General features: G+C 36.0%; 1 protein-coding gene across 2 annotated transcripts; it reads left to right on the top strand.

The window, feature by feature from the left end:
• The first annotated feature begins 845 nt into the window (after positions 1-845).
• On the top strand, positions 846-27,253 carry LOC140326178 (cysteine-rich protein 1-like). Of its 2 annotated transcripts, XM_072404542.1 has the most exons (5): positions 898-957; positions 20,219-20,289; positions 20,926-21,020; positions 23,874-23,928; positions 24,993-27,253. In XM_072404542.1, the coding sequence occupies exons 2-5, from the start codon at positions 20,283-20,285 to the stop codon at positions 25,064-25,066; spliced, it is 231 nt and encodes a 76-aa protein (XP_072260643.1). In that variant the 5' UTR covers positions 898-957; positions 20,219-20,282; the 3' UTR covers positions 25,067-27,253. The 2 variants fall into 2 exon arrangements, with proteins under 2 accessions (XP_072260642.1, XP_072260643.1); XM_072404541.1 differs by lacking the exon at positions 20,219-20,289 and having other exon boundaries at positions 846-957.

Below are 27,253 nucleotides of genomic sequence, written 5' to 3'. Positions count from 1 at the left end.
AACACATTTAGACACATCTGATACATTTCATACTATAAAATATCTTTAAAGATCAAGTGATGTAATGGGAACTTTCCTTGCTCTTCTACATATGATGCAATCATGGCCAAATTGAGCTAAGATTATGCATATGCATATTTAAAAAAAATGAATTATAATCCTAAAAGAAAATTCACTTAGTCTTGCAAAGAATGCCCAATGGTATTAAAAACAGGATTTTTGCTAGCACATAATTGGATGTTTGAAGTCAGCAGATCATGGCCTTCTTCAATACTCTATATGAGTTTTTTTTTTTGTAAAGCAAAGTTAAGTAAACAGCCTATATTCCTTTCTTAAATAATTCCCAATGTAAAAGAGATGTCAGACACATACATATACACTGACAACCAAACAGACTGCAACAGTAAGTGTTATGAAAAGTGAATTCTGATTGGTTGCTCCTGAGTAATAGTCTCTGCACCCTATTATTTTGCTTTATTATTTGCAAAGGAAGGTAAAGCCATAGGAAGGTAAATTCAGTGACTTTAAAGATTTCCCATTTAAAATCGAATAGACTGAATATATTGTATAAACATACATCTAACATAATCTAAGTAGAACCATGGTTACACTACAACATTTTTACTTACTATAAATAAATACATAAAATATCTTTGCTAAAATGCTTAAATTGTTAAGTTATTTCAGTTACAAAGCATTATAAAAATAGGAATATTTTGCGCAGGAGAGAAATTAATTTTAAAAGATGTTTGTTTATAGTTCTCTTCTTCAAGAAAGATTGTCTTGAAACTATATCAAAGCATCACATTTACATACCACAACATCCTGCTGCAATAGCAAAGATCATGAAATAGCAGCTACTGTCAGTTAAAGTGAGGCTTCCTCTGTGTATTAAATACTGCTCTTGGAAGAAGATGATTTCTTATTGTCCTATATGCGGCAAACCTGTTTATTTTGGTAAGTTATTTTGTCTGTTTCTTCTCTGTGTAGTAATGGCAGCAACTACAATACTTTCTTCAGACTATATTCTTTCATCGCTGGGTGCCTTGAGAAAATCAAATGCATTTCATGCATACTGTGTTTGATGTTAATTTTTATGAAAAGTATGGTAGACAAAAGGCTTCTTGATTCTTTATTTTAGAGTGCTGTATACAGTTTAACTTAGGTAAGGCTAAATGTGCAGTACTAAGCAATTCATAATTTATGGATGTATAATTTAAACTGAGACTGGTCATCTGATATTTAAAGCAAGTTTGAACTCTAAAACTTCAAATGAAATGTGATAGATTAAGTATTTTACTTGCTGCTCTACCAATAGATATCCTTTTTTTCTTTTTTTCCCTGGTATAATGCTATTACATTTATTCTGCCCTTCTCCATCTCTCAGCCAATTCTAGGCCAATGAAGCAAATTTTCACCCCAATGATTTTTGCACATGTGCAAACAGACTTCTGCTGCTGCTGTCATCAGGGGAGCCTTATCAATATTACAAATTCGCAGTGACGTTCTGCTGCTGTAACCAAATGGGGAGCTAGGGGAAGGTGGGTTACATCACTGCCCAGAAAGCAATGTGGTTTCCTGCAGCAGTGGTAACCTGCGACAGTGTATATACAAAAAGAGGAAAAAGGGGCATGGCATTTCAAACCCTTTTATATTTCCTATGTTAGACCTGCTATATAAAGACCGAATATGAAATGCAAAGTGTGTTCAAATCCGCCTTAGGGCAGTGGAGTAAATGACAAGTAGGAGTATATGATATTGTCACTATTTAAATAAATCAAGGTCCCTTCTGCAATATAGTTTAACTAACCTGCCTATTCACAATATTGGGGCAACAACCACCTAGTCTATCCACCCCTTTATGGTTTTACCTTTTTAGTCTTTACACCCCTTCAGTCTACCCCTTTACTGTTACACTCCCCTAGCCTATCCACATGAAGCTGGAAAGCAGAGCAGAGGATGCCTGGACAATTTAGGCAAGGCAGAGGAGGCAACTTGGTGTGATTGCCAGTGGCACAAACCTAGTGGCTGCTCCTAGTGGCCACGGCCTAGATGACCCTGTGGGAAATTCTGCCCTGAGCCCCAGTTTGTAAAATGTCACAAAATTTGAGTTGAGTATCCAAACTTGGTAAATCAACCATATATATGACTCCAGTTCCATCAAATGACCTTAAAACAGGACGGACACATACACAAATAAATGAAAATTTATTTAGAATATTGTTTTGTATATTATCATTTCTTCCTTTACTAAAAGGTAACAAACAAGCAATAACAGTTAATCTTCAGATTGATAAATCTGCCATTACAGCTTATAAACATTTTTTAGTGCTTATTTCAAAGCTGATGCATGTCCTTTACCTGTCAAGAATTCTCATGTGAAGGTTTTGAGTGTACTATAATGTATAATAATATCCTTTTTGAAAAACTTGGACAAATATACTGAAGCTGAACATTCAGATCATTTTGAACAAAGAATAGGTAATCTACAACATGTTACAAAACCTTAGTGCAATTGTGTAAACAAAATAGGTCTGGAAGCTGTACATTTTTCAGTCTAAAAATTTATTTAACAAGGTCCACCTTTCATGTAATGTCCTATTGCAATCATAGGAATGCGGAGTGATAATTGATATACAATGATGCAATAATCCATTACTAACATCTGTTTTTTTAACCACAATTTGATCATGCTCCTGATCTCTTTTCTCTCTCTCTCTCTCTGTCTTCCGCAAAGGAAGTTTACAAAATAGCTTTTACTCTGCTATAAAAGAGGAAGAAGAAAGATACTTATTGAGATAAACGCCTCTACTTTTAAAATGGTTTACTGAAAAATTGTAGAACTTCAGGCTTGAAATACTTATGATTAGATTGATAGATAAAAAACAGACAACAATTGATAAACATACAATAGTAATGCAAAACAAGCATTAGTCATAGGCATAATGTTGTGTATGGAAACTAAAATATCTTTATTAAAGATCATGAAATAAAGAGTTTACACTTACAGTAAAGCGAACAGCTTAGCAGTTGGTGCTTTTTTTTACCTTCAACACGACCTACTTAATAATGCTCTGATGTTGTTCATTACAGAGAATTGTCCTATATATTCAGTAGGACGTCTTTTTGTCATTCCAGTTTTATTCTCAAAATACAGTTTAATATGTTAAATGAATTATGAAATGTTATATGAATTATATATGAATATGAATATATAATATTAACAATGTATATATATATATATATATATATAACTTTTATATTATGAAATCAGCCATGTTATTTGTTTAATTTATAATTATGATTTAAAGTATTAAATGTGCATCCAAAATCTCTTGAGAGATTCTCTTGATCAGTATTCACTGGTTGAAAGTATGACACATTGCTAGATTCATTACTAATTTTTTTAATACCTTCCTGGCCCAGAGATAACAAAATCTCTGGGCCAGATAACAAACTCTTGTAATTTATACACATACCACTACTTGGTATCGTAGTACCCACCACCATACGAGGTTAGAGAATGGGAAGATGTCATACTGTCCATAATTCGTGATGAGGCATTTCCCCATTTAAACACAGGCAATAAGATAAGAATAATAAGATTAACATTTAACTAGCAATAGTCTTTCTCTCTCTACCCTCTGTCTGCTATAGAGGAGATTTGACCTCAGCAATTGTACCATAGATACATTAGGCAATGAGAAGAAATTCTGTCCAGTAGTCATCAGATTAAGTGTCTCTACTGGAAGACGTCATGTTTATTCCTATTCTAATGTTAACTCAAAAGTTTGTATTTTTTCTCACTTTGCACCTGTTCACTTAGCAAAGTAGATTATTACAATGCAAGGGATAAGTAGCTTAGTGAATGAGGTAAGGTTATGGAGACTTCAGCTATCCAATCAAGTGCAAGGTAAAATTCTTTTTTATTAACATGTGCACCTGACTGCGTATACTTTGTGAATTTTCACCACATGTACTAAAATAAGTGGAACATTCCTTGTAAGTCGAAAATTCCCTGCAGAGTGAACAGCTTATACTTTAGTAAGTCAACACCAACAGTGTGGGGAGAATGTTTGAGTAAATTATGCTGAATACGATGTCACCTTTGTTTTCATAATACAAGATGTTGGGATTAAAATCTCATATCTATACTTGGCCATGGTAGACAGCACATTTGACGAAAAGAAGCCAGTAATCTAGAAGAAATGTAAAGGCATCATTAACTTTGAATTAATTCTAGTTTCTATCTTACAGTCTTACTGTAAATGGTTTTGGCATACACATCTGTGAGATTGAAGTACTGACTCATAGTTGTTCTTCTGAAAATTCACAGGTATTCCATCATTTTTACTGTAAAGTAGTTACATTGCTTAAAATTGGTTCCATGAACCTCAAAGAAAATGAGAATAACTTAAACACTAAATATGATTCATTTACAAGGTCCTGAAGCCTAGCAAGACATATTGGACCTCATAAGAGATGTATACCACAGATATCTGCTGACATCTATTTATTTTTGAGTAATATTATGCCTGTTCACACACAAACCATTTATGCTATGGAAATATGTGTTAACCAGAATTTCTGATATAATAGACCTGATTTATTAAAGCTCTCCAATACACTTTCGTCAGTAAAGCTGGGTGATCCAGCAAACCATGAATGGCTTTCTTTAAAGTTATTTGCTATTTGCTAGCTATATTTTTTGAATCCTGGACCTGATCTATTCCAGGTTTGCTGGATCACCCAGCTTCACCGATGAAAATTTATCTTCTCCAGCCTTGGAGCTTTAATAAATTAGGCCATAAGTGTATGTTTACATGGCATTCTAAAACATTCTAACACACCTACCAACACGTTTTTTTGAATGAGGAAGCACTAGAGAACTCTTCCCAGATTTTAGGTAAAAGGACATTGCAGAAGTAGCTGGAAGCTCTTGTTTTTGCCATTAGTTACTACTAGGGCAGGGGTATCCAAACTTTTTGCAAAGTGGGCCAGATTTGGTGAGGTGAAAATGTGTGGGGGCCGACCATTTAGCCTGACATTCTTTGAACCAAATAACATTAAATGTAAATGAACTATTTTATGACATTTTTTTTGCAAATGGCATACTTTTCATTTCTTCACAAGGAACACAAGCTTTTACTAAAATCATTCTGCCTTTCATATTTGAAGACCACATAAAATGAAAAAGTCTGTGAAAAAAAAAACTTTCGGGAAGATTATACATTTCTAGGTTCATTTGAAACATTACATATTATTCCATATGAATCTGTGTATCACTTGTTCTATCATTTTTCAATTGACCATCAAAAATTAAAAAAGGAAAATATGTTATTTGATTTTGAATTGGATATCAAAAACAAAAAAGTCTGTGTTTTTTATTATTTCAATTTTAGATTCAGATCAAAAATATGAAATGGAAAAATGGGCTGCCAGACCGAATTTGATTTTAATATTTAATTTGTGAGGTTTAGGAGACCCTGTTTGATTGACAATAGAAAAACAAAAGAACAAATGATACACTGATTGAAAAGACTCAATGCATATTGAAAACTGTAGTTTTGATCATCACAAAAAAAATCAATTCACTGAGATTTTAGAATTTATTCACCTCAGAAGACTAAACAAATAACGAGGGCGAGGGTGCGGCCACAGGTCTACACATATATATATATATATATATATATATATATATATAGTAGATTAATGTTGGTAAGTAGTGATATATATACATCTAATAAACATCAGTATTGCATAGATACATGCATAGACACCTGTCAGAGGTGGAATGTATCCTGCAGCTCAAAATGGATGCAAAGGTTTTCTTACTATACCCTGACATTTTTTTAGGGGGTCTGGTCAAAACTGCACTGGCACTGGACACTCTTTTCATGCCAGTCACCATAATAGTTTCTTTGTGTTTTACTATATATATATATATATATATATATATATATATATATATATATATATATATATATATATATATATATATATATATATATATACATGTATATATATACTGCCTTTAAAGTCCCTCATTTTTCCCACATAACATTTGGGGGATTCACACATTCTGTCAGAAACAATTTTACACATTTACCTGATCTGCAGCAGATCCCTCTGTACATCCTGCATGTCCTGATGGGTGCTCAGTAACAAGGAAAGTATGCCATATATATATAGGCATATGGGGGCAGTTTTGTAAGGAGCCCAGTGTCAATGCATTCTCCATACAGAGCCCTGCACGAAGCCCCCACAGTGGACTCATATTATCCCCCCACGGGACGCATATTATTAATTTGATGACAGAGGCTGTGGGCCGGTGAAAACCTAAACACAGGCCACAATTGTCCCACAGCCAGACTTTGGACATGCCTGTTCTAGGGAATATCTGAGTGTCCAAAGACTAGGCAGACTCCAGCAACTCAAGTCTTTACTTCCTTACTTTTGACTTTTTCACTGTTACCCCTTTTCATTTAACTGTTGTTTAAGTTTTTATTACTTTTCTGTATATATTTATTGTAGAATTTTCCTTTTCTTTTATTAAACAAATGTTTGAAATTGTTCAGCTGTTTCCTAAATCCTAACTTCTAACTAAAAATATTAAACTGTGATACCTTACTGTAAACCCATGTTTGAATGTGGTTGTAAGTTATAGAGACATATTTAAAGGTAGGATAGCAGCAGAAGTGGATGTACACAGTGCTTTTCAGTTAAAACACGAGGTTGCAATTGTAATACTAGTGTATTTTACCTATAAAGATGTCTCTATAAAACATAAATTTATGTTGTAAAACTGATTTCTGAATGTAATAGAACACCCCTATCCTTGACCAAATACATTTGCTGTTCTTAAGGGTGAGCTGTAAACCCCTCTGTGCTTCACCATCCTTTGAAATATGATACAAATTAACCTACCTCTGAATGTCAGGGCATATGCTACATGCTACATATACTCACAGAACAAGATAGTGATGCACATTACAGAATACATGTTTGCATTTATGGCTTTTAAATCAGAAGTGTCACCTTTTTTATCTCTATTAGGGGAGGGGAATGGCTGGTTTAAACACTTTAAAACCAACTTATTCCCCTACATAAGCAATTTGTTCCCCTACAAAAGCCACAGCCAGTCAGGAAAAATTTAAATCATTAAGGAAAATCTGTTTAAAATGTATTTATTTTTCTGAGGTTATTTGGGCAGGTTTCTGCATCGCCCATTGCATTGTTATTGCAATTGTCCTCTCTTGTAAGTACGTAGCAATGAATTAGACCAAAAGTAACTAAGGTGACTATGTATGTTGGCCTGTGTTGAAAAGTGAGCAGATGTCATATATATAGGTGAGAATCTATTGAAGGTGGGCTTGACCAGCATGGGGGTTCTTAGTACTGTAGCTCAAGGGAGGTGTGGCAGAGGCAAAGAGATTAAGAAGCTGCTAGTGTTTGAGGGATTCTCACAAAAAGTGATGGGTACATCGGAGCAGGCAGCTTAAAAGAGAGGCATCAAGATAACAAACATTCTTGGAGTCAGAAACATGTCAAAGCATATGTGGCTCACACCTGATGTTAAAAAAGCCATAAAGAACAATAAAAGGGCATTCCAAAAAAAAAATTGAAAGATCACCTTTATCTTTTGAAAACTATAAAGAATATAACAAAAGATGTAAAAATTAGATAAGATTTTTAAACATATTATTAGCAAAAAAGATCAGATCTGAGCATGTAGGCCCCTTAAAGGATGTCTCTGGGTTGCTAACTGGGGATAAAGAATAGGCAGATTTACTAAGTACTTTTTTCAGCTCTGTGTACACAAAGGAAAATGGCAGAGCTCAAGTCTAAATTCATAATAGCAATGTCACTGCCTGTTCAAAATGGATCAAAATTGATATGAGTGAGAAACAGTTAGGCAAAATTAGGGTTGACAAAGCACCAGGACCTGATTGATTACATCCACGTGTCCTCAAAGAGCTAAGCTCAGTTATTTCAAAACCATTATTTCTAATTTTAGAGACTCTTTAACCACTGGCATAGTACCAATGGATTGGCGTAAAGCCACTGTGGTTCCTATCTTCAAAAAGGGAGCAAAGTCATTACCAGGTAACAGACCCGTTAGTTTAATGTCCATAGTTGGAAGTAGTTGGTCCTAGAGAGTTTGATTAAGAACCACATAGAGGAGTTTCTGATAGAAAGTAATATTATAAGTGATAGTCAGCATGGCTTCAAGAAAGACCGAAGTTGTCAAAAAAATGTATTCTCCCTTTTTGAGGTAAGAAGTAAGTAAACAGGTAGACAGTGAAGTAGCAGTTGATATAGTGTACTTGGACTTTGCTAAAGCATTTGACATTGTACCCCACAGACGGTTAATATGCAAGTTATGGTCAACAGGGTTTAGAAAAGTCAATCTGTAAATGGATAGAGAACTGGCTTAAAGAGTGCATCCAGAGAGTTGTAATTAATGATGCATACTCTGAATGGTCATTAGTTTTATAAAAAATAGGTTATTAGTGGTGTACCCCAGGGTTCAGTGTTGGGACCTTTACTGTTTAATATCTTTATAGATGATATAGAGTTTGGGATTAAAAGTACCATTTCTGTGTTTGCAGATGACACCAAACTATGGATTTAGGTAATGGAATTAGGTCCATACAGGATCTACAAGCAGAGCTGGATGTACTGTTTGATTGGGCAGCCAAGTGGCAAATCACATTTGTTATAGATAAATGTAAAAATATGCACTTGGAGGCTAACAACATGCATGCTTCATACTGTCTAGGGAGAATACAGTTGGGGGGTCAGAAATGGAAAAGAATCTGGGGGTCAGGAACAGGCAAGTGGTAATGCAAAAACACAGGGGACAACGGCAACATAAGGGGTCACAGGGATCACAAGAGACACCTGAGGTTGTACCAGGCATTAGAAGTCACACAAGGTCAAGAGGTTACAGGAGGTCACAGGTACACTTGGGGTAACGGAAGGAGGATTATAGTAGTTGTAAAACAGGGAGTTTAGCAATAACATAGTTTAGCCACCTCCTTATTTGCTGTGACAGCAGCACTCTGGGTTTGGAGAAAAGGAAACTTGTACTTCTATCATAGGCAGGTAAGTGTGACAGCACAGACCACACAGGCATACGTAACAAATACATTTATTTTTTTGCTATGAAGCACATGTGGTCAGTACTATATAAGGATTTATAATCCTTATATCCAGCTCTGTGCCTATAACTGGGTGCTGTCTGGTGCAATTAGAATGTTTTCTCCAGCAAATGTTTTTCAGAATGCACAGCAATTGGGCTGTCTGTATGGGTACCCATAAAACTTAAGAGTCCTAGATCAAATACTGGAGCTGAAGAGAAAATATGAAAACAATAATGCATTTCACAGATGAGCTCAGTACTATATAGAAACCTCAAGGAAATGTATTTTTTTTTACAGCCAAGGAGTTCTTCTAGTTAATGATAACTGACTCTAAACCCACAAGTTCAATTGCATACAATGTTATGTCAACGGGGAAGCTAAATAGGACATTCGGCAGAAGCATTTCTGTCTTGTTTTATACATATTCTACATTTTCAGAACAAGATTAAAGAAATGTTGGTTGAGTTAGAATGAAAAAGCCATATCAACAATACAAATCATATTATATGGTCCTGTGTTGTGGAAAGAAAAGTTCTTTAAATTGGTTTCATCTGCCATGCTGTGCTGTTTTACTTTATCTGCCTCGACATAGTGCTGAAAAAAATAAGGATTGATTCAAAGCAATACCATGCAGGGTGCAATCTTGTGTCAACAGTTAACTTTTCATGAGTCTATTAACTTATACACAAGTACAAATGACACATTTAGCTACTGAAAGATTTTCCATGGTTTATAGTCATGTTATTTTCAATAAAATCTACAATTTATATGAAGAAAAATCAAAAATAGTTGGTAGCTGATTATTGTATTAGTAGGTATATTTAAGCATAAAAATAAAAAAGATTTAGGACACATTTACTGAGGTGTTAGCCAGATAAGTATTTTGCAAGGGAGGACACAGCAATGCCCAAAAGAACTTGTTTCTTAAAGGGGTCATAGTCTGGGCTGCTGGGGTGTCACAGGGGATGACCCTGTTGGTAATAGAAAAGGACTAACTCAGGACCTTCGTTTCTATAGAGGTACAAGCCCAATGTAAGGAACTTACCTGTCCTGCAAGCCCGCGGCGTCCCTGGGGATCCCAGCCGCAGAGGGAGACGCCGCTGCAGCAGGCAGCATGGCCGAGGCTGCTGCCCTGCTCGCAGCGTGTCTCTCTCTGCAGGCAGAGGGATCTGTCCTGGCAAAACTACTGTTTGGCCAGGCCGCATCCCTTGCATCACTATGGATGTGATTACAAAAAGTCCTGTTCTCAGCACTCCTTTGGATGTGCAAAGTAGGGCACGTCCCAGGGGTGCTGAGGGAAGAGGTGCGCGCGCTACCACGCGTGCCTCTTGTACCCCCTGAGGGAGTGGCACTTGGCTGCCTCACCACGGGGCGGGACATAGTTGGTTTGAATTCCCTGCGGCCGGATTCAGTTTCCCTCCAGTCAAATGGCGCCAGGTGGCGCATGGTCATTGGTCAATCTGGCCATTTAGGGAGAACCTGTCCTGAACACCATTGCCCGCTATAAGCCTCGGTGGACACAGTGTGCTTGGTGCGTTCTTTGTGTTGGGCAATGTTTCTCCAATTTGTCATTATAATAGCGACCTGGACTGATACCTGACTCTTGCCTGAACTCTGCCTGTGCTGACCTCGAATTGTTTGTGACCTCTCTTGTCTGCTGCCTGACCTCGGATTGTTCCTGACCTGCCTTTGCCTTACCCTCCTGTACTACGCTTATCAGACTTGACATCTGTAAATACCCCTGTCTTGTTTTATGACTATAATAAAACTCGATAAAAGGACATTTGGAGTTGGCTGTGGTTTGTGTGCCCAGGCGCATTACACCCAAGACATAAAACTGGTATATGAGACCCCAGGCAACACAAATGCTATAAAATAAGATTTATTTTACTGAAATAATAAAAATATTAAGTGCTTTAAATGGGTACCAGACAGTATCAGATACCAGACAGATACCAGACAGTACAGTTATTAAGTGATGCTGTAGATAAGGTATACTGGCAAATAACAAGGCCATAGTCAAAATATTAGGGTATGGTAAAGTAAAAAATCATAAATATTGAGAAAGAAGGGGCCATTGGCAATCAATGTAAAGAAAGACAAAGTTGGAATCATGCCAACATTGCTCCTTGGAAGAGGAAGCCATTGGGGTATTTGCCTACAACATAATTTGTGAGACCTTATAAAGCTATGGTGCTACAAAGAATCCTAGCATAGCATTAACAATTAACACTTAATAACGTTATTATGTGTACCTTTATTCACATATGTTAGTCATTGTAGCAAAACCCAGGCATTGGCAACAGGTGTATGGGGGACATTTTATCTTTAAAGCTGACATATTTCCTCCTGAATATCAAACAGCCAGAATGGAAGCTTCTGTTGTCTGAGGGTTGTGCTCATGCTTACATTTCCTATTTATAGGTAGTAGATGTATATGAATATGTAGATTTGAAGATATTCGAACAGAATATAAATATTGGATCTGCCAATGGGGACATGTTTTTGAAGATGCAGGCTTCAGGGCTGTTTTTTTTAATCTTTGTTCTACAACCAATATCCACATGCTTGTCTAAGTTTGTCATATGTCTATGTTCATGTATGCAGAGATGAATTAAAGCAGAATGGGATCCTAGGCGAGGTAGCAGCTTTGGCTTCTCATTCTTTTGCATGACATTGGTAATGAATACAGTATGCACTGACAAAGCCTTATTATTTGCAATTTTTGTATTGCTTTGGTGCTGTAGTATACCACCTGTCTACAAGTCTATCCTCTATTGTGAAGTGCAGGTACATAGCTCTAACAAAGTAAAATATTCTGAAGCTTTACTGCAGGAGCATAAAGGTTGTGGCTGGGTCTCCTTGACATCCAGTTGGCACTAGGTTCCTGCCTTAAGGGTTATTTTGTGGATTATCCAGCTCTGCTTAGATTAGTACAGCTGTGAATAATATAAGCAGCTATTTTACAAATTAAACATTGTTCACTGAAGGTACAGTAGTCCTTTAGGTAGATTTAGTAAATGAAAGGAAGATTGTTAAGACAGGTTTAGTACCTATAAATTACTGAATGCAGACAATGGTGTATAAAGAGATAAAATCTGAAGATGAAGCACAGCAATGGAGCTTCACATGTCATAAATGTTGAATGCATTTTGTACCTGTTGATACACAAGTGTTTGCAATGTAGTCCTTAAATAATTTGATATTTGAGATACCGCACATTTTGCTACATGATTTCCACATTCCTCATCAGCCCAGGTATACAGTAGCTGAAAAAAGGTGATGATTAAACAGAATCAAATTAGCTTTGTTGGCTTAGATTCAAATATTGGTCAAGAAGAATTGAAAAGCTGCATTAAATTATGACTAGGTATGTCCCAATGCCAGACGTGATCCTGACATGAGGAAAAGGTGCCTCCCAGAAAATGTAATACATTTGCATCTTCACTAAATGCAATACTAAAGCAAAATTGCAATTTATATTTTTTTAACATACATACCCAGCTTTGATGAAGAACAAGTTGTGTTGAACTGGCACTTTAAGAATTTGTTCTGCTTTAAAGATAGAAAGAAAGATAAAAATAACTTTTATAAGTTAGGATAAACTCTAGGCAGATATAAAAATTGCAAAGTAGTGAAGCTCAGTAATCCTTATTACATCATTAAATGTATCACTTATATGCAAGCGATGTAAGTACCTGAATTAGACCTTGTATCAGTACAATGAGTTTGAAAGGCAGAAGCATGAGCAAATCAGTTAGTGCATTGACTAGAAGCATGCTGACTGGAAGACAATGCAGAGTGACCGAAAGCTCAAGGCTATGTTGTTTCCCCTTTTATTGTCCAGTTACAGGCTTGAATGTAAATCATTAACCTAAAAATGAGTGGAATTTGTAAACGAGTGTAAAGCCCCGTACACACGTCATATTTTTATCGCTCGATAATCGGCATCGGCCAGATATTGGGCGAAAATCTGCCGTGTGTACAGTCGGTGTCATCCATCATCCGAACGACCGTCCTGGCGGATCCACGGACGATGGACGATGACCGATTCTAAAGCAAGGGAAGGGGGAGAGCGCGCAGCAGGGTGCCGCTCCGTCGCTCTCCCCCTCCCCTCTCCATAGAGCAAGAACGGTAGGTAGGTAGGTACAGCACTCGTAGGTACAGCACTCGTTCGTGCATCGTGCAGTCCCTTGTCGTTGGAAAGGATCGTGAAAGATCCTTTCCAACGACAAAAATTGCAAGTGTGTACGCAGCTTAAGGGTACTAAGTGAGTTTTGCTTTTGAACCTTTTATCCAGGTGTGGAACTCTATAGCTAATGCAATGTTAGATCAATGACTGGTGTCAGTACCCTCACTTTAAAAAAAAATGCACTACACAATTTAAAAGCAATACCCAAACCTTACTAAACACTGAGGAAAAATCAGATAATAAACACATAATAGCTCTTTCTGAAGCACATTGCATACCTCTTTAAAAGAAACAAAAAATGCAAGAATTGTGCTGGTAAAAGGAAATGCAAAACAACTAAAAAAATTCCTGTGTATAAAAAAATGTTCATTCATGTACAGGGAACAGCAACATAGATCATTTATGTGTAAATGAAGTAATGTGATATTCATGATAATACAAAAACACATAAATCTAATGTAATTGGAATACAAGCAATGGAGCACAGAGAGTACCTGAATATTCAGTGCATCACATAACAAGGTTGTATGGCAGACTACAGATGTACTCATAATACTTCCTGAACATATTTGTCCCTTGGGATTGCCCTTTGTGTTTAGATTTACAAAACTGCATTGCAGTATAATAGTATTTTTTCGTACACCACATTACATGCCTTGTTGATTTTATGTGACATTTATCAAGTGTAATTGGAGACAGTCTCTCCTTTAGCTCATATGACAGTTTGCAGCAGATGATATGTTATGGCTTGCCTTATGCTCTTGCTGTCATGAAACATCAGTAGTTCTTTTTTCTCTTACTATACTGTTGCTTCTCATATTATATTGCTGTGAAAATTGTACTACTGAAATGCATGTTACATAGAGATAACCATTTCAGCTTATTAGGTGAAAAACACAAAGAAGTTGTGCATAGTTTAATAACCAAAGTTATCAAGATTACCTGACGCTTTAAATTTGCATTCTATGCAAGTACATTTGTTAAAGAAGTAGTATATATCTTTATTATGGTATTATATATGTTTTTGTATATCTTTTCTTAACAACAAAAAATGTAATACATTACAAACATGATTTAATGAAGCTAATGGACATTACAATATTTTCTTAAAGCTGAACTCCAAGATGAAGGTTTTTCTACCCATTCCATCCTGTCCTCAAGACAAGCCATTAATCATTAAATGTTTAAATTATAAAGCTAAATTAAAAGCATTTATAATCCATTATTTCCAGCTTTTTTATTGAAAGTCCCTAGGCAAAGGAGGGACCTGGCAGATTTTCTTACATAAGGGTTTATGTGCAGCAGAGTGTGACAGCAGGATGTCCCCAAAAGCAGTTTGCATGGTCCTATATCTGCCTGCACGTCTGCCCTTTTCATCTCACCCAGCTATCCATCCCATGATGCCAGGTTAGGAAGAATTCATGTGTGTTCCTAGTCTGTGGCAGGTGAAAAAATTCTTCCAGCAATCTCTACACTGGCTTCTTTTTTCCTTTCAGGACTGTTCAAGTTTGCAGGTTTTTGCTTTATTGCTCACCACAGGGGGTAGATGGGGGAGGACATTAGACAGATCTGCACATGGGCCCCACTAGTTAGTTTTCCCGTGGGGACCACTGTTGCCTGTGTCCAACACTGTTTGACAGGCATGCTGTTCTGGTGTAATGGTTAGTTACTTTCTAGAATACATAAAGTCATGGGTTCAAGGTTGTCAGAAATAGATGAAAATTCAAAAAAGTTAATAATGTTGTCAAATTAAAAATATTTTCGTCAAAATCATTTTACAGAATCTTATTGTTATGAATATTTCTGGTATAAACACATCTTTACTGACACTTGAATTTGAATTTAGCACCACTACGAATTTTAGAGATAAGTAGAATTGCAAGAGTTAGGCTGAAGAATAAGGGTAAGATTGACGTTAAGCTTCGAAGAACCCCAGCCAACACATTTTGGAAGAATAGTAAATGGTTACAACAATTTTGAAATAATGTTTTTTTTCAACCTCAAAAACTTGAACATTGAATGTGTGCTTTCTGCACATTTTAAGGTTTTTTTTCTGTAGTCCAAAGCATACTTTTACTGTGGGTGAACATTCCACAAAATACACATACAGTGGTACCTCAGTATAAGTCTGCTTTGGAATAAGTCCAACTTGGTATAAGTCCTGTTTGGACACAAAAAATTCTGCTTGGTATACAACCTTTGTGCTATTACCTGTTTGGGTCAAAATGAGTCATAACATTCCGTGCTACCCTGATTTACCTCTCTCGAGACAAAGCCAGGACTGCCCACAAGTGTCAGTATGTCAGTTGCTACCACTCAGTGAACAACCCGCGCTATAACTCTCTGTGAAATACATAACATCTCCTGCTCCCCCCTTCTCAGCACCATCCTAGTAGGCACTTGACTCTTCTCAGTAAGGTAAAGTGAGGTTAAATTTTCATTTATTTCATCTAATTGCTTTTGTTTTTATGTATTTTAGTATTAAGCAGTGTTTAACTTATTTTATACAGCCCCATCAATGTATAATATGCCAATAACAATAGGATTTTTTCATGGGAACGGATTAATAATTTTCCTTATATTTCTTATGGGAAAAATTTGTTTGGTATAAGTCTAAGGATCTGGAATGGATTAAGGACTTATACCAAGGTACCACTGTACTCAGTAGACTCACTATGGTCATTAAGTCACTCAGTCACTCAGTAGTCCTGGAATCCAATAATTCTCTTGTCATACGCCAACCAATACACAAACTAATCAAATACTTTGGAAATCTGCCGTTTACCACACTTTTGAAAAAATTTCATACTCAGTCAAATGCACCACCGCACACCACCGCTACTAATTTCAACCGAAAAACTAGAACGGTGCAGACTTTGTAATATCCATTTTCAGTAGTTAGCTTTGTATATCAATGTTTCATTACTTTTGGATTTGGATTTCAGAAATCCATCTATATTTTTCTTAATAAATGCATTTAGCAAGAAATGATAAATTCTTTAACACAGTTGGTTGTCATTCAACCAATTTTGAAAGATTTCAATAGATTTCCATGAAGATATTTGCTGCTCAAGTTATGAATGCACTAATGATCCCCATGTATATATTAATCCCTTTTATATAGTCTGAAAAATCTTTCTGTCAAATGCAAAGACACAGAGTTCTATGTTAAAGATGGACGATTTTTCTCTTTTTTTTTAGTGTTTCAATTATTTGCAAGGGTCATGACTTTAAATGCTGTGTGATCATGTTCTGCTTCAGACACATATGTTTCTCAAAGTTTTATCTTGAATACTTTAAAGCTCTTGACTTAATTGGTAGAAAGACTCCTGTGGGTAAGGAGCACATCAGTGAGTGCCTATTTAAATAGCCTATTCAGTTAAATAAATGTAGAATAGACCGCGTAATTGCTGACTTTGGGTAGAGGTGGAAGATCTGGTAATCAAATTCCCAAGTAGGGGCTCATTGCCAAAATCAGAAAATCTGCTCTTCAAACTCTCTTTTTCACTGGAACTACTCAGTTTCATATTTAGCAGAGCACCATTATTCCTGCAACATGTATTTTACAAAAGGTGTTAATTTGTTAGCAGCATTTGTATTCAGGAAGATTTTGTGTTTGTCATGGGCTTGAGCGACTCATCAATGAAGACCTTAAATGAGACCACCACCCCAACTAAAAACACTAAACAAAAAGAAAAAGTGCTTTTTAAAAGTGTCAACATAAACATTTATTGGGGTGACCCTTTAGGCTATGTTCATTATAATGAATTTTATTGAATTTTAATATCAAACAAATAGGTATAGGAAACAGTAAATAAAGGTACAAAGGGAAAAGAAAAAGCACAGGGCAACAGCTCCAGAGTAGGTATTAACACAATTCAGGTAAATCATAAAGGAAATATAAAATCATAGGTAAACAACTAAATGTATCTGATAAAAATAAAGGAGCTATAGACTGCATAGTGCATAGGGAAAGCTTGACAAAAGAACACTTGACAGAAGATGTACATTCAAAAGGTCTAGAGCAGTGGTTGTTAACCTTTTTGGACCCACAGACCACTAAATTTACTGATATCATAATTTTACGGATGACTGATATAAAAAAAATAGCCAACTTGGAGGGTATTCAAAATAACTAAAAATAATAAAAATAGACAAAAAAAATACAAAATAAAAAGTCAGAGCAAACGAGGTGAGAGGAGAAATCAATTCAAATTTGGGCACAAAGTCCTATAATTGGACCGTTTGCTTTTCATAAGCCAAGGTGCAGGAAACATGGGTATGAACCGCAGAGAATTTTGTAGACAGAGATTTCCAGGCACCTTATATACATTGGCAGCTGTAAGGATGTGTTTTACAAGACAGTATTGGGGAGTAGTGAGCGATGCATAGTAGGTCTAAGATTCAGTCCCTTTAGGCTATTTTCAGACTGGTCATGATTTTGCCGTGCAGTTACCGCATCCTCATACCAGTGAATTGCTGACTTGGGGGAGATGCTACAAGGCAAAAGAATGGGCGTGGCAGTGCCACTCACTGCAACCAACTGTCAAATATGCAGATGCTGGTTCTGGTGTTATGTGAATGTTGTGTTATGGCAAGGTGCCAGCCTCTAGGTTGGTCTGAACCTGCCCTTGAGATTTATCAAGCTAGCTAGTCAGCTACTCTGCTGACCTGAAATGCTTTCCTACGTTCCCTGCAATAGTAACTGCCATATAACGCTGACCTTTAGAAGGGCAATAAGGAAAAAAATTTTATTGGGTAAAAATGGGGTTTTAGCTGTTTTTTTTAAATGTTTTAATCCTTGGAAATACATCAGCTTGATTTGATCAATGTTAAAAGCCCACTAAACCCAACCAATGTCTTGGTATTTACTAATGTTATGTGGTCAGGCTTCCTATATATCAATAAAAAGGTCCATCTTTCTACTATCTTGTTATTTATTTTGTGTCTTGGTGACAATGATCACCAGAACAAGTAGATTAAAGAGGTAATCCACCTATTGGGGACACAGACTGCAATAACAATTTGGCAGGGGTTTAAATCCTGCGTAATACTTGATCTAAAATGAAACAAAGGATAAAAGGCGATGAAAAAGCTAATCAGATATTGATTGAGGCATGAGCTGTATATCCATAATTCTAAAGATTGGGATCACAATTGATTACATCAACCATAATGTATAATTTGTTTGCTTATACATTTTGCCTTACATTTTATTTTTGTGCTCTCATAATAACAGTTGTTGTTTTAGTAAAAGACAAAAATAAAGTAAACTTCTAACCTGGCCAACTAACTAATTATAAGTACACACAATAATAACCTTTCCCTGAGATTTCTGCCTGCTGAGCCAACACATTAATTTACAAGACTAAAATCCAAAACACATTTACAACTATAAATTATACCAGCACACAATGTTCTCTGTAATTTGACAATTTCTGTCAAAATATATGGTATTTCAGTTTTTGATAAATACCACAGAGTAAAATTATGTAATACTTTCCTAAATATCTTTGGGGCTATGTTGGTAAGATGTATGCACCCAAGTTACAAGGCCTGTGCATTGGGCCTGATATATGAAAGCCCCAAAACTGGAGAAGATGGGGAACCTAGATGATCAAGCAAACCTAGAATGGGTTTGGTCCAGGAGTTAAAGCATTTTAAAGCAATCCAGATTTGCTGGATTACCCAGGCCCCCAACGTTGGTCTATTATCTCCAGTCTTGGAGAGCTTTAATAAATCAGGCCCATTGCGTCTTTGCAAAGGAATATTTCTCTCGCTTATTAAGGGGTTTATTTATAATTGTTATCATCCAAGATTCACCCAACTTCTATTTGAAATTTACACCTTTTTTACATCGGATTGAAATAGAAGATATATACATATATTTACTCTATTTCCTACATTTCTACATTAATTTTTGTAAATCAAATAAATTAAATTTGAAAAATTGTTTCATTTTTGGGTAAAAGTTGTGATATTCTCGGTTAAAAACATTTACCGTATTTATTCGAGTATAACGCGCACTCGTGTATAACGCGCACCCCTAATTTTCAATTAAAAATCGGTATAAAATTTTGTTTCACACCAAGCATTGTAATTGACAAAAAAAACGTTGTTGAACACGTGCAGCCATGATAAAAATCATTTATTGACACCGTAAACTGGTATAACACAATACCGAAATATTGAGCTTGAATGAAGCGTCATATGCAGAACGTTTTCTCTTGATACCCTGAGTTGCCATCTAAAGGGTACCAGTATATCAATTAAAATATGAAGAACACTGAATTACGGTACGCAAAACACTGAATTGTACAAAAGCAATGCTTACCGTAACCTGTGGGGCCGCCCACTGTACGCGACGAGGGGACTTTTTTTTTTTCTTGCTCTTCTTTTTTCCGGAAAAGGCGCAGTGCGAACTGTGGGCGAGGCGAGGAATGAAGCAGTGACCATACAGCAGATAAAAAGACTTCTCACGCCCAGTTCGGGCCGCCCACTGTACGCGACGAGGGGACTTTTTTTTTTTTTCTTGCTCTTCTTTTTTCCGGAAAAGGCGCAGTGCGAACCCACAATTCGCTTGCACCCTCATTGAACTGGCCGCCACTGCCACCCCACCCCAGCCCTCGTTTATAACGCGCACCCAAACTTTTATTTCTTTTTTTGGTAGAAAATTTTGCGCGTTATACTCGAATAAATACGGTATAGATTTTTATAAAGAAAAAAAATTTCATTCTTTAATTTTTTTTCCCGACTGTCTTATTATTATTCTGTAAGATTGTCCGAAAACTTCTACATTTTTTATCACAATATAGTAGACAACTTGTGTATATGTTTTGGACTAGCACCTATATTTATTTGCACATTTTAATACTCACAGGCCAAGACTCAGTATGAAAATGAATTTTTGATGCAAAATTTCTTTACGACCAATTGCCTTAAACATGCATGGTAAGGCCTGTTTATAACTGATAAAGTAGGCCTGAAATCTGTCACATGTGGAAGGCTTATTATGGTCTCATCAGCCTATTTAAACTCCAACATCAGTCCATCATTTGGGCCCAATTTATCCAATTTAGTTATCCAAGGCTGGAGAGGATACACTTTCATTAGTGAAGCTGGGTTATCCAGAAAACCTGGAATGGGTCTGGTCTAGGATTAAATTAATTTGATAACAAATAGCAAATGACTTCCATTCCAGGTTTGCTAGATCACCCAGCTTTACTGGTGAAAGTGTATCCTCTCCAGCCTTGGAGAGCTTTATTTAAATCAGGCCCTTTACCTTTGACAAGCAGAAATGTTTCAGGGGAATGTGGAGGATAAGTGGTTATGGCTGAGGTGATAGGCTATGCGTAGATATTAGGCCTGATTTATTAAAGCTTTCATCAGTGAAGCTGGGTAATCAAGCAAACCCTAAATGGATCTGGTAAAAGGGTATCCTCTCCAGCCTTGGAGAGCCTTAATAAATCAGGCCTATTAAAAAACCAAAGTGACAATATCTCTTTAAGTATGAGAACAGCATATTACTATTATGACTGCTTAAACTCCAGACCTGAATATATGTTTTTTTACTTTCCTCTCTCTTAGCTGAAAGAAAGCGTTCCTTAGGAAAAGATTACCATCCACTTTGCCTTAAATGTTTTCAATGTAAAAGGCAACTTACTGCGGGGCAGCATGCTGAGGTGAGTCAGCAGATCCATGATAATAATTCTGTGCAGGTTGAAGCCACAGGAGAATTTCATGAAAGTTTTTGTTAATTAAGAATGTCAGTAAAACAACATATTTTAATTGTTGGTTATTATTTGTTTTTGCTGTAAAAGGAAAACTGTCTTATATCATATTGTAAATATATATGTAGTTGGTAACCATGGTAATAACAATTTATAGTCATTGTGACTCTGACAAAGCACATTCAGAAATATATTTGTTCGCTGTTATCTGCGTTCTTGGCAGAAAGCCGGACATATGCAATTTAACAAAAAACTGCATTTATGTTGGCATTAAAGCCTGATTCCAACTAAAAATGACATGATTACTGCTAACCCCCTCCCTTCCACTTCCACGCACATAGTGCCTTTTTTTTTAACAAAAGGGTAAGGCTTAGTCTACACGGACTGTTTCCCCAGCATTTAACCTGAGGCTTTTAAAGCCCATGTTTGAAATTCCTACGCATTCCAATGCGCTAATCTACACCAAGACGTTTCCTTCAGGCACGTTTCTGAGCTTTATCTTAAACGTTGCTTTTAACGTTTGAAAAATTAAAACTCAGGGTAAATGTGGGGAAATGCCTAAAAACGTGGGAAAACGCTTGAAACTGCTCACATTGAACTCAATGGAGGCTTATACAAGCGTTTTTAAGCTTTTTATGAAATCTTTCATTGAAAACAATGGGGGCTTTTATAAGCAACTTTAGCAGGACTTTGGAATCTGGAAGCCCCCTTTATTAAGGAGACTCCCAGATCTCCACCACCCCACCCTGGGGAATGAGCATAGGGGTACATAAAACCCCTTACTCATTCCCTGAAAGGGTAAAATATGAGTAAAAGAGCGGAGCTGTCAGCAAAGCAGAGCTCCGCTGATTGCTCTGCTCCCTGATTGGCTGTTGAAAGGGAAATCCGGATGATGCTTGAGCTGTCATCAGAGCTTCCTATTTCTCAGCCAATCACAGAGTACTAGAGATGAATGGGGACAAGTCTCCCCATTCAAGTCTAGTGCTGAATATCTGAGAAACTGAAAACCTCAGCCAATCACAAAGCACTAGAGGTGAATGGAGAGCCTTGTCCTTATTTAACCCCTAGTGCCTGAGCATCCCTAAATGTCAGGAGTCCCATGGCTGTGCTCATGTCATGACTGCAGCCGTAGGAATCCTATCATTGGAATAACCTGTAAAAAAAAAAAGTTTAGTTACACAACCACACACATTTATTAAAATATTTTAACATTAAAGCCTCGTCCAATTTTTTACACATATTTTAACCCTTTAAGGGAATGAGTAAGGGGTTTTATGTACCCCTGTACTCATTCCCTGAAAGGGTTAGAAGCAAATCTTTTATAAGTGCTTATGTAAAATCGCGTCAAATCAAAGTAAAACGCGTCATAGGCATAGGCATACAAGCTTTAAAATGCTTGTAAAAGTGCATAAAAACATATCTAAACGTGGTAGGAACGTTTATATGCGTTTTAAAACCGTCCATGTAGACCCAGCATAACAAACCTTTGCCTGGTTTCTGATTAATTGGATTGCCAGTGGTCAGCTGTGAGTGAAGAAGTTATGAGGGTGCAGCCAGAACGAACATTGGCATGATTACTTGTGGCTAACTTCTGAGTTAGAACACTAGATGTCATTAAGCCTCAAAGTGGGCCAACAATTATTGGACTCCATGGACAATGTTGGGTAGAAGGTGAGTATTGCAACAGAACCCAGATTTTTTAAAATTCTAAATATATTTATATTTAAAAACTAGAGGTAGACTTTCACCCCTTTAGGACATGCTTATACATGCCAAATAACAATAACAATTTAAATTGTTTTATAGAACCTATGAATCATCCCTAAGATTTTGTATACATTAATTTAATCCACCAAATTTAAAATGCATTGCCTTTTTAAAAAAAAAAATATCAACTTTGATTTAAAACATTTTAAAGTAAATATTTAGAACTTGTATGCAGATCAAGAGATTTGGTTTTGATTTACCCACTGTATGAATTTAATTGGGGGTAAGTAGTATTTTTTAGAAGGAGGTCAGCAATGACAGCTCACAGATTAGCTTTAAATGTTTTTTTACAGTCCTACAGTATGTCCCTATGTTCTGTATCAATATCATCACAGAATAGCTTCATAAAATGTGACATGAACATACATATCAGTAATATATATATATATATATATATATATATATATATAAATATATACACCGTATTTTTTGCCGTATAAGACGCACTTTTTCTTCCCCAAAACTGGGGGGGAAAAGTTGGTGCGTCCTATACGACAAATGTGTTATAAAATAGTTAAAATAAGATACTCACCCGATACCCGATCCTGCGTGTCTTCTCCTGGCTGCAGTGAAAGAAGCCAGCACAGCGCCCCCTGCTGTTCCCTGTCCTAACTGCCGTACAGTGGAAAAAAAGCACAGAGTGATCAGAAGGGGAATTTGAATGACACAGAGTGATCAGAAGGGTAATTTGAATGACACAGAGTGATCAGAAAGGGAATTTGAAAGGCACAGAGTGATCAGAAAGGGAATTTGAATGGCACATGAGTGATCAGAAGGGGAATACCGGTATGAATGGCACATGAGTGATCAGAAGGGGAATAACCTTTCAGAATCTTTTTTTTCTAGATTTTCCTCCTTTAAAATTGGATGCGTCTTATATTTCGGAGCGTCTTATACGGCGGAAAATACAGTATATATTTTTTTTATTTTTTTATTTTAGTAGTATATTTGAGCCAGGCAATGAATGATAGTAAGCTGACAAGTCTGATATGAAATGTGTAAAGTTTATATGTCTTCAAACATTCATATTTATTTCAGTATGATGACAGACCATACTGCAACAACTGCTATCTATCCAATTTTGGACCAAGAGGTAATTTTCTTTTTTTCATTCTATACTAACATGCAGTTTTCTGTGGATATAGTGATGTGTCACACTTTTTTGTAAATACTTTTTGTGTATATGAATATTTATATACACTAATCATCAAAACAATAAAACCAACGATTGTTAAGGTAAACCGAATGAGTACTACAATAGCACCTGTGAAAGGCTAGAAAATGTTAGGCAGCGAGTTGTAACTCAGTTAATAAAAGTGATGTGTGAGAAAGCAGGAAAATTAGGGATTTGAGCAAGGACCAAATTGTGATGGCTTTGTAACTGGGTCAGAGCACTTCCAAAACAGAAGGCTTTGTGGGGTAATTCTGGTAAGCAGTCGTTAGTACCTATCAAAAGTTGTATAGGAAAGGACAACCAAGGAACCACTGACAAGGTAATGGGAAGCCAAGGCTCACTGATGGTAATGGCGGGTAGAGGCTAGCCTGTCTGGTCTAATCCCCGAGAAAGGGTACAATAGAGAAAAAAAAGTGTCAAAATGCATTACATATTGCAGCTTGCTGCTGTGCAAGGGCTGCATATGGCAGCCACAGGCCAGCATGCCTACCCCTGTCCACTGCTAAAGTGCATACAGTAGACATTAGAACAGAACCAAGGAGCAATGGAAGAAGATGGCCCAGTGTGATAAAACATGTATTTTTTTAGACCATATGGATGGCTGGGTGCATGTGCACCTGGGGAAGGTGTGACAGTATGATGCAGTATTTGAAGAGACAAGTCCATGGAAGAAATGGGGTGTAAAATATGCTCTGCTAACATCTAATACCAAATACCAGATACAAAACACCCTTGGAGGTCTTGTTAAGTCTAAAACTTTGAGGGTCAGAACTAATTTAGTAACACAAAGAGGATATACAGAATATTTGGCAGGTAGCTTTAATGTTTTGGTATATCAGTGTACATTTTTATTTAACTAATAAAATATTTAGTCATGAATTAATGAATGTAAAAATGTAAAATGCAAAAATCACCCTATATACACTATTCTTATTACAAAAATCTAAGAATTTTCTTTTTTTTTTTTTTTGTTTTAACACCAGCTCGTGGTCCAGCATCTCGAAATCGTGTACCTACTTCTTCCTATTCAAAAGCTAAAGAAAATCTGAGCAAATAATAAAGAAAGCTTTCAACCTTTTTTAAGGGGTTTTCTATACATAAATGTGTATGTACAGGGAATATAGAATAGCATTACTAAAGTATAACAAACACAAGCCTTTTCTGCAATTTTGTTATAAAGAAATAATATTCTGTTTTTATTAATGTACCTGCAATCAAAAAAAAATTTAAATGCATAGAAACATGTAAAAAGAGTGGAATTGTAACTATATTAATGAACAACTACTATCCAACCACAGTTTGGCTTTTAGATACTTCCAAAAATTTCCATGGACTACTGAACATCTGCAGTCTTTGTGCAATGTAATTTAATATAACTACCAACAAATTTGAATAATTAGCATTGAAAGAGGGACTGCATTGCTTAACTTGCTTTAATAATAACTTTTTTTTAGACATTTTTAATATATGTCATTTTTTAAAAACAATCCACCATATTGTAGGAGTAGAATTTTTATGTAAAGAAATTGTCATTTAACCTAATTATTTATCATTAAAAAGTAAATGTCTTTAATGTTAAAATGGTGGTACAGTTTCCTATGTATTGGCAACAAAAACAGGGTTTCTGTTAGCATTAAGTTTGTATTCTCCTTAGTTTCCTCCCGAAAAAAGAAAGATATTTGATTTGTTCCCACCGTATTTGGTTTAAAATATTGTGTGTGTGTATAAATGTGATATGGACAAAAGCCTGTAAGCTCCCTCAGATACAGGGTCTATAAATTAAATCGGTCCATGAATTCTGTAAACAGCTCTAGAATTTGTCAAAGCTGAATAAATAATAATATAACAAAAACATATCTACAGTACTTATATTTTTGCGATTTTTTTTTAGCATTCGATCAATATTGTTTAAACCGAGCTTAAAACTAAACCAAGCAAAGAGGTAAATACACAAATGAAAAACAAATATGAGAAGTATTTTATCAGCAAAAGTATTTGTATTCTCTTTGTCTATTACAAAGATCCACAGAGCTATTTCACACTCAACAGGCAGGGGAGGAGAGCTAAACTTTCTGTAAACTTCTTTCTGTATATTTCTTTGATTTACAGGTATCCTTTCGGCTCATTTAAAAGAGAACTCAAAACCCATTTTTTCAAACTTGCATACTCACCTTCTTCTGTCTTTTGAAACAGTCACTTCTTCCCACTACTACATGTCTCCCCTCCTTTTGTGTGTTAATTCCCCAACCTACTAGATTGTAAGCTCTTTGGGGCAGGGTCCTCTCCTGCAGTGTCACTGTCTGTATTTGTTTGTCATTTGCAACCCCTATTTAATGTTCAGAGCTGCATTTTATGTTGGCGCTATATAAATCCTGTTAATTAATAATATTATTCATAATAATGATCCACCAAGGAGTGGCACAGTGGTTGCAACACAGAGGCAGGAAAGGTAAAAAAATAGGTAGAAAAGGTGGAAAAAATTAGGAAAATAGTAAAAAAACAAGGCAAAGGGGAATATGAATTTTGAGGGGTAGGGGTTGAGGTGGAGTGTTATAGGCAGTAATGAAAAGTTAAAATTTTGTAAGGAAATTGTTAACATTTGCAGGTAGTGAATATTTTTAATGCCCCACGCATAATGAAACTAGTCTATCACATCCTATAGCAGAAATGCTGTTTACAGGTTTGTTCCTAACATTTTGCTAGCAATAATTGCAAAATCAGTAAGTTCTAGGGTCCAATACACAAATTTCAGAACTCAGTACTTGAAACACTTTTGACAAATGCTGTGTTTATGCTTTGAAAATGAACACAGCTTTATCTTTAGTAAGTGAACATTCAAGAGTCTGTATTTGCTTTTTTAGATCAACATGAAACATGCCTCTGGGGTTCCTTTGTCATTACATAAATGTTTATTCCTAATACAAAGATTTGAGTATATCAAAATTATATACCATTGTATATCAACAGTGTAACATTTAAAGAAAAATACTAATAATTGACTGAAAAGGATTTCCTTTATTTAATCCCTTTTTTTTCCCTCTTCATTGATTGTCTTATTACTAAATCATTATTAAAACTAATTGTAAGAAATAACTTTAAAGATAGTTTTATATTTCTCCAAAGGAAAAAAAGTATTAAAATAGGTGCATATTTTAGTATGTAATGTAATGTGCAACACAAGTGTAACTACTAACACAATGATCAGTTGTGATTTTAATGCAGCAAATAAATGGTATCTACTCCA

This window comes from Pyxicephalus adspersus, chromosome 3, assembly GCF_032062135.1.
Source record: "Pyxicephalus adspersus chromosome 3, UCB_Pads_2.0, whole genome shotgun sequence".
In the NCBI taxonomy this organism is placed as follows: domain Eukaryota; kingdom Metazoa; phylum Chordata; class Amphibia; order Anura; family Pyxicephalidae; genus Pyxicephalus; species Pyxicephalus adspersus.
The sequence above is the reverse complement of the archived record's forward strand: the minus strand, read 5'-3'. Positions and strand labels throughout refer to the sequence as shown.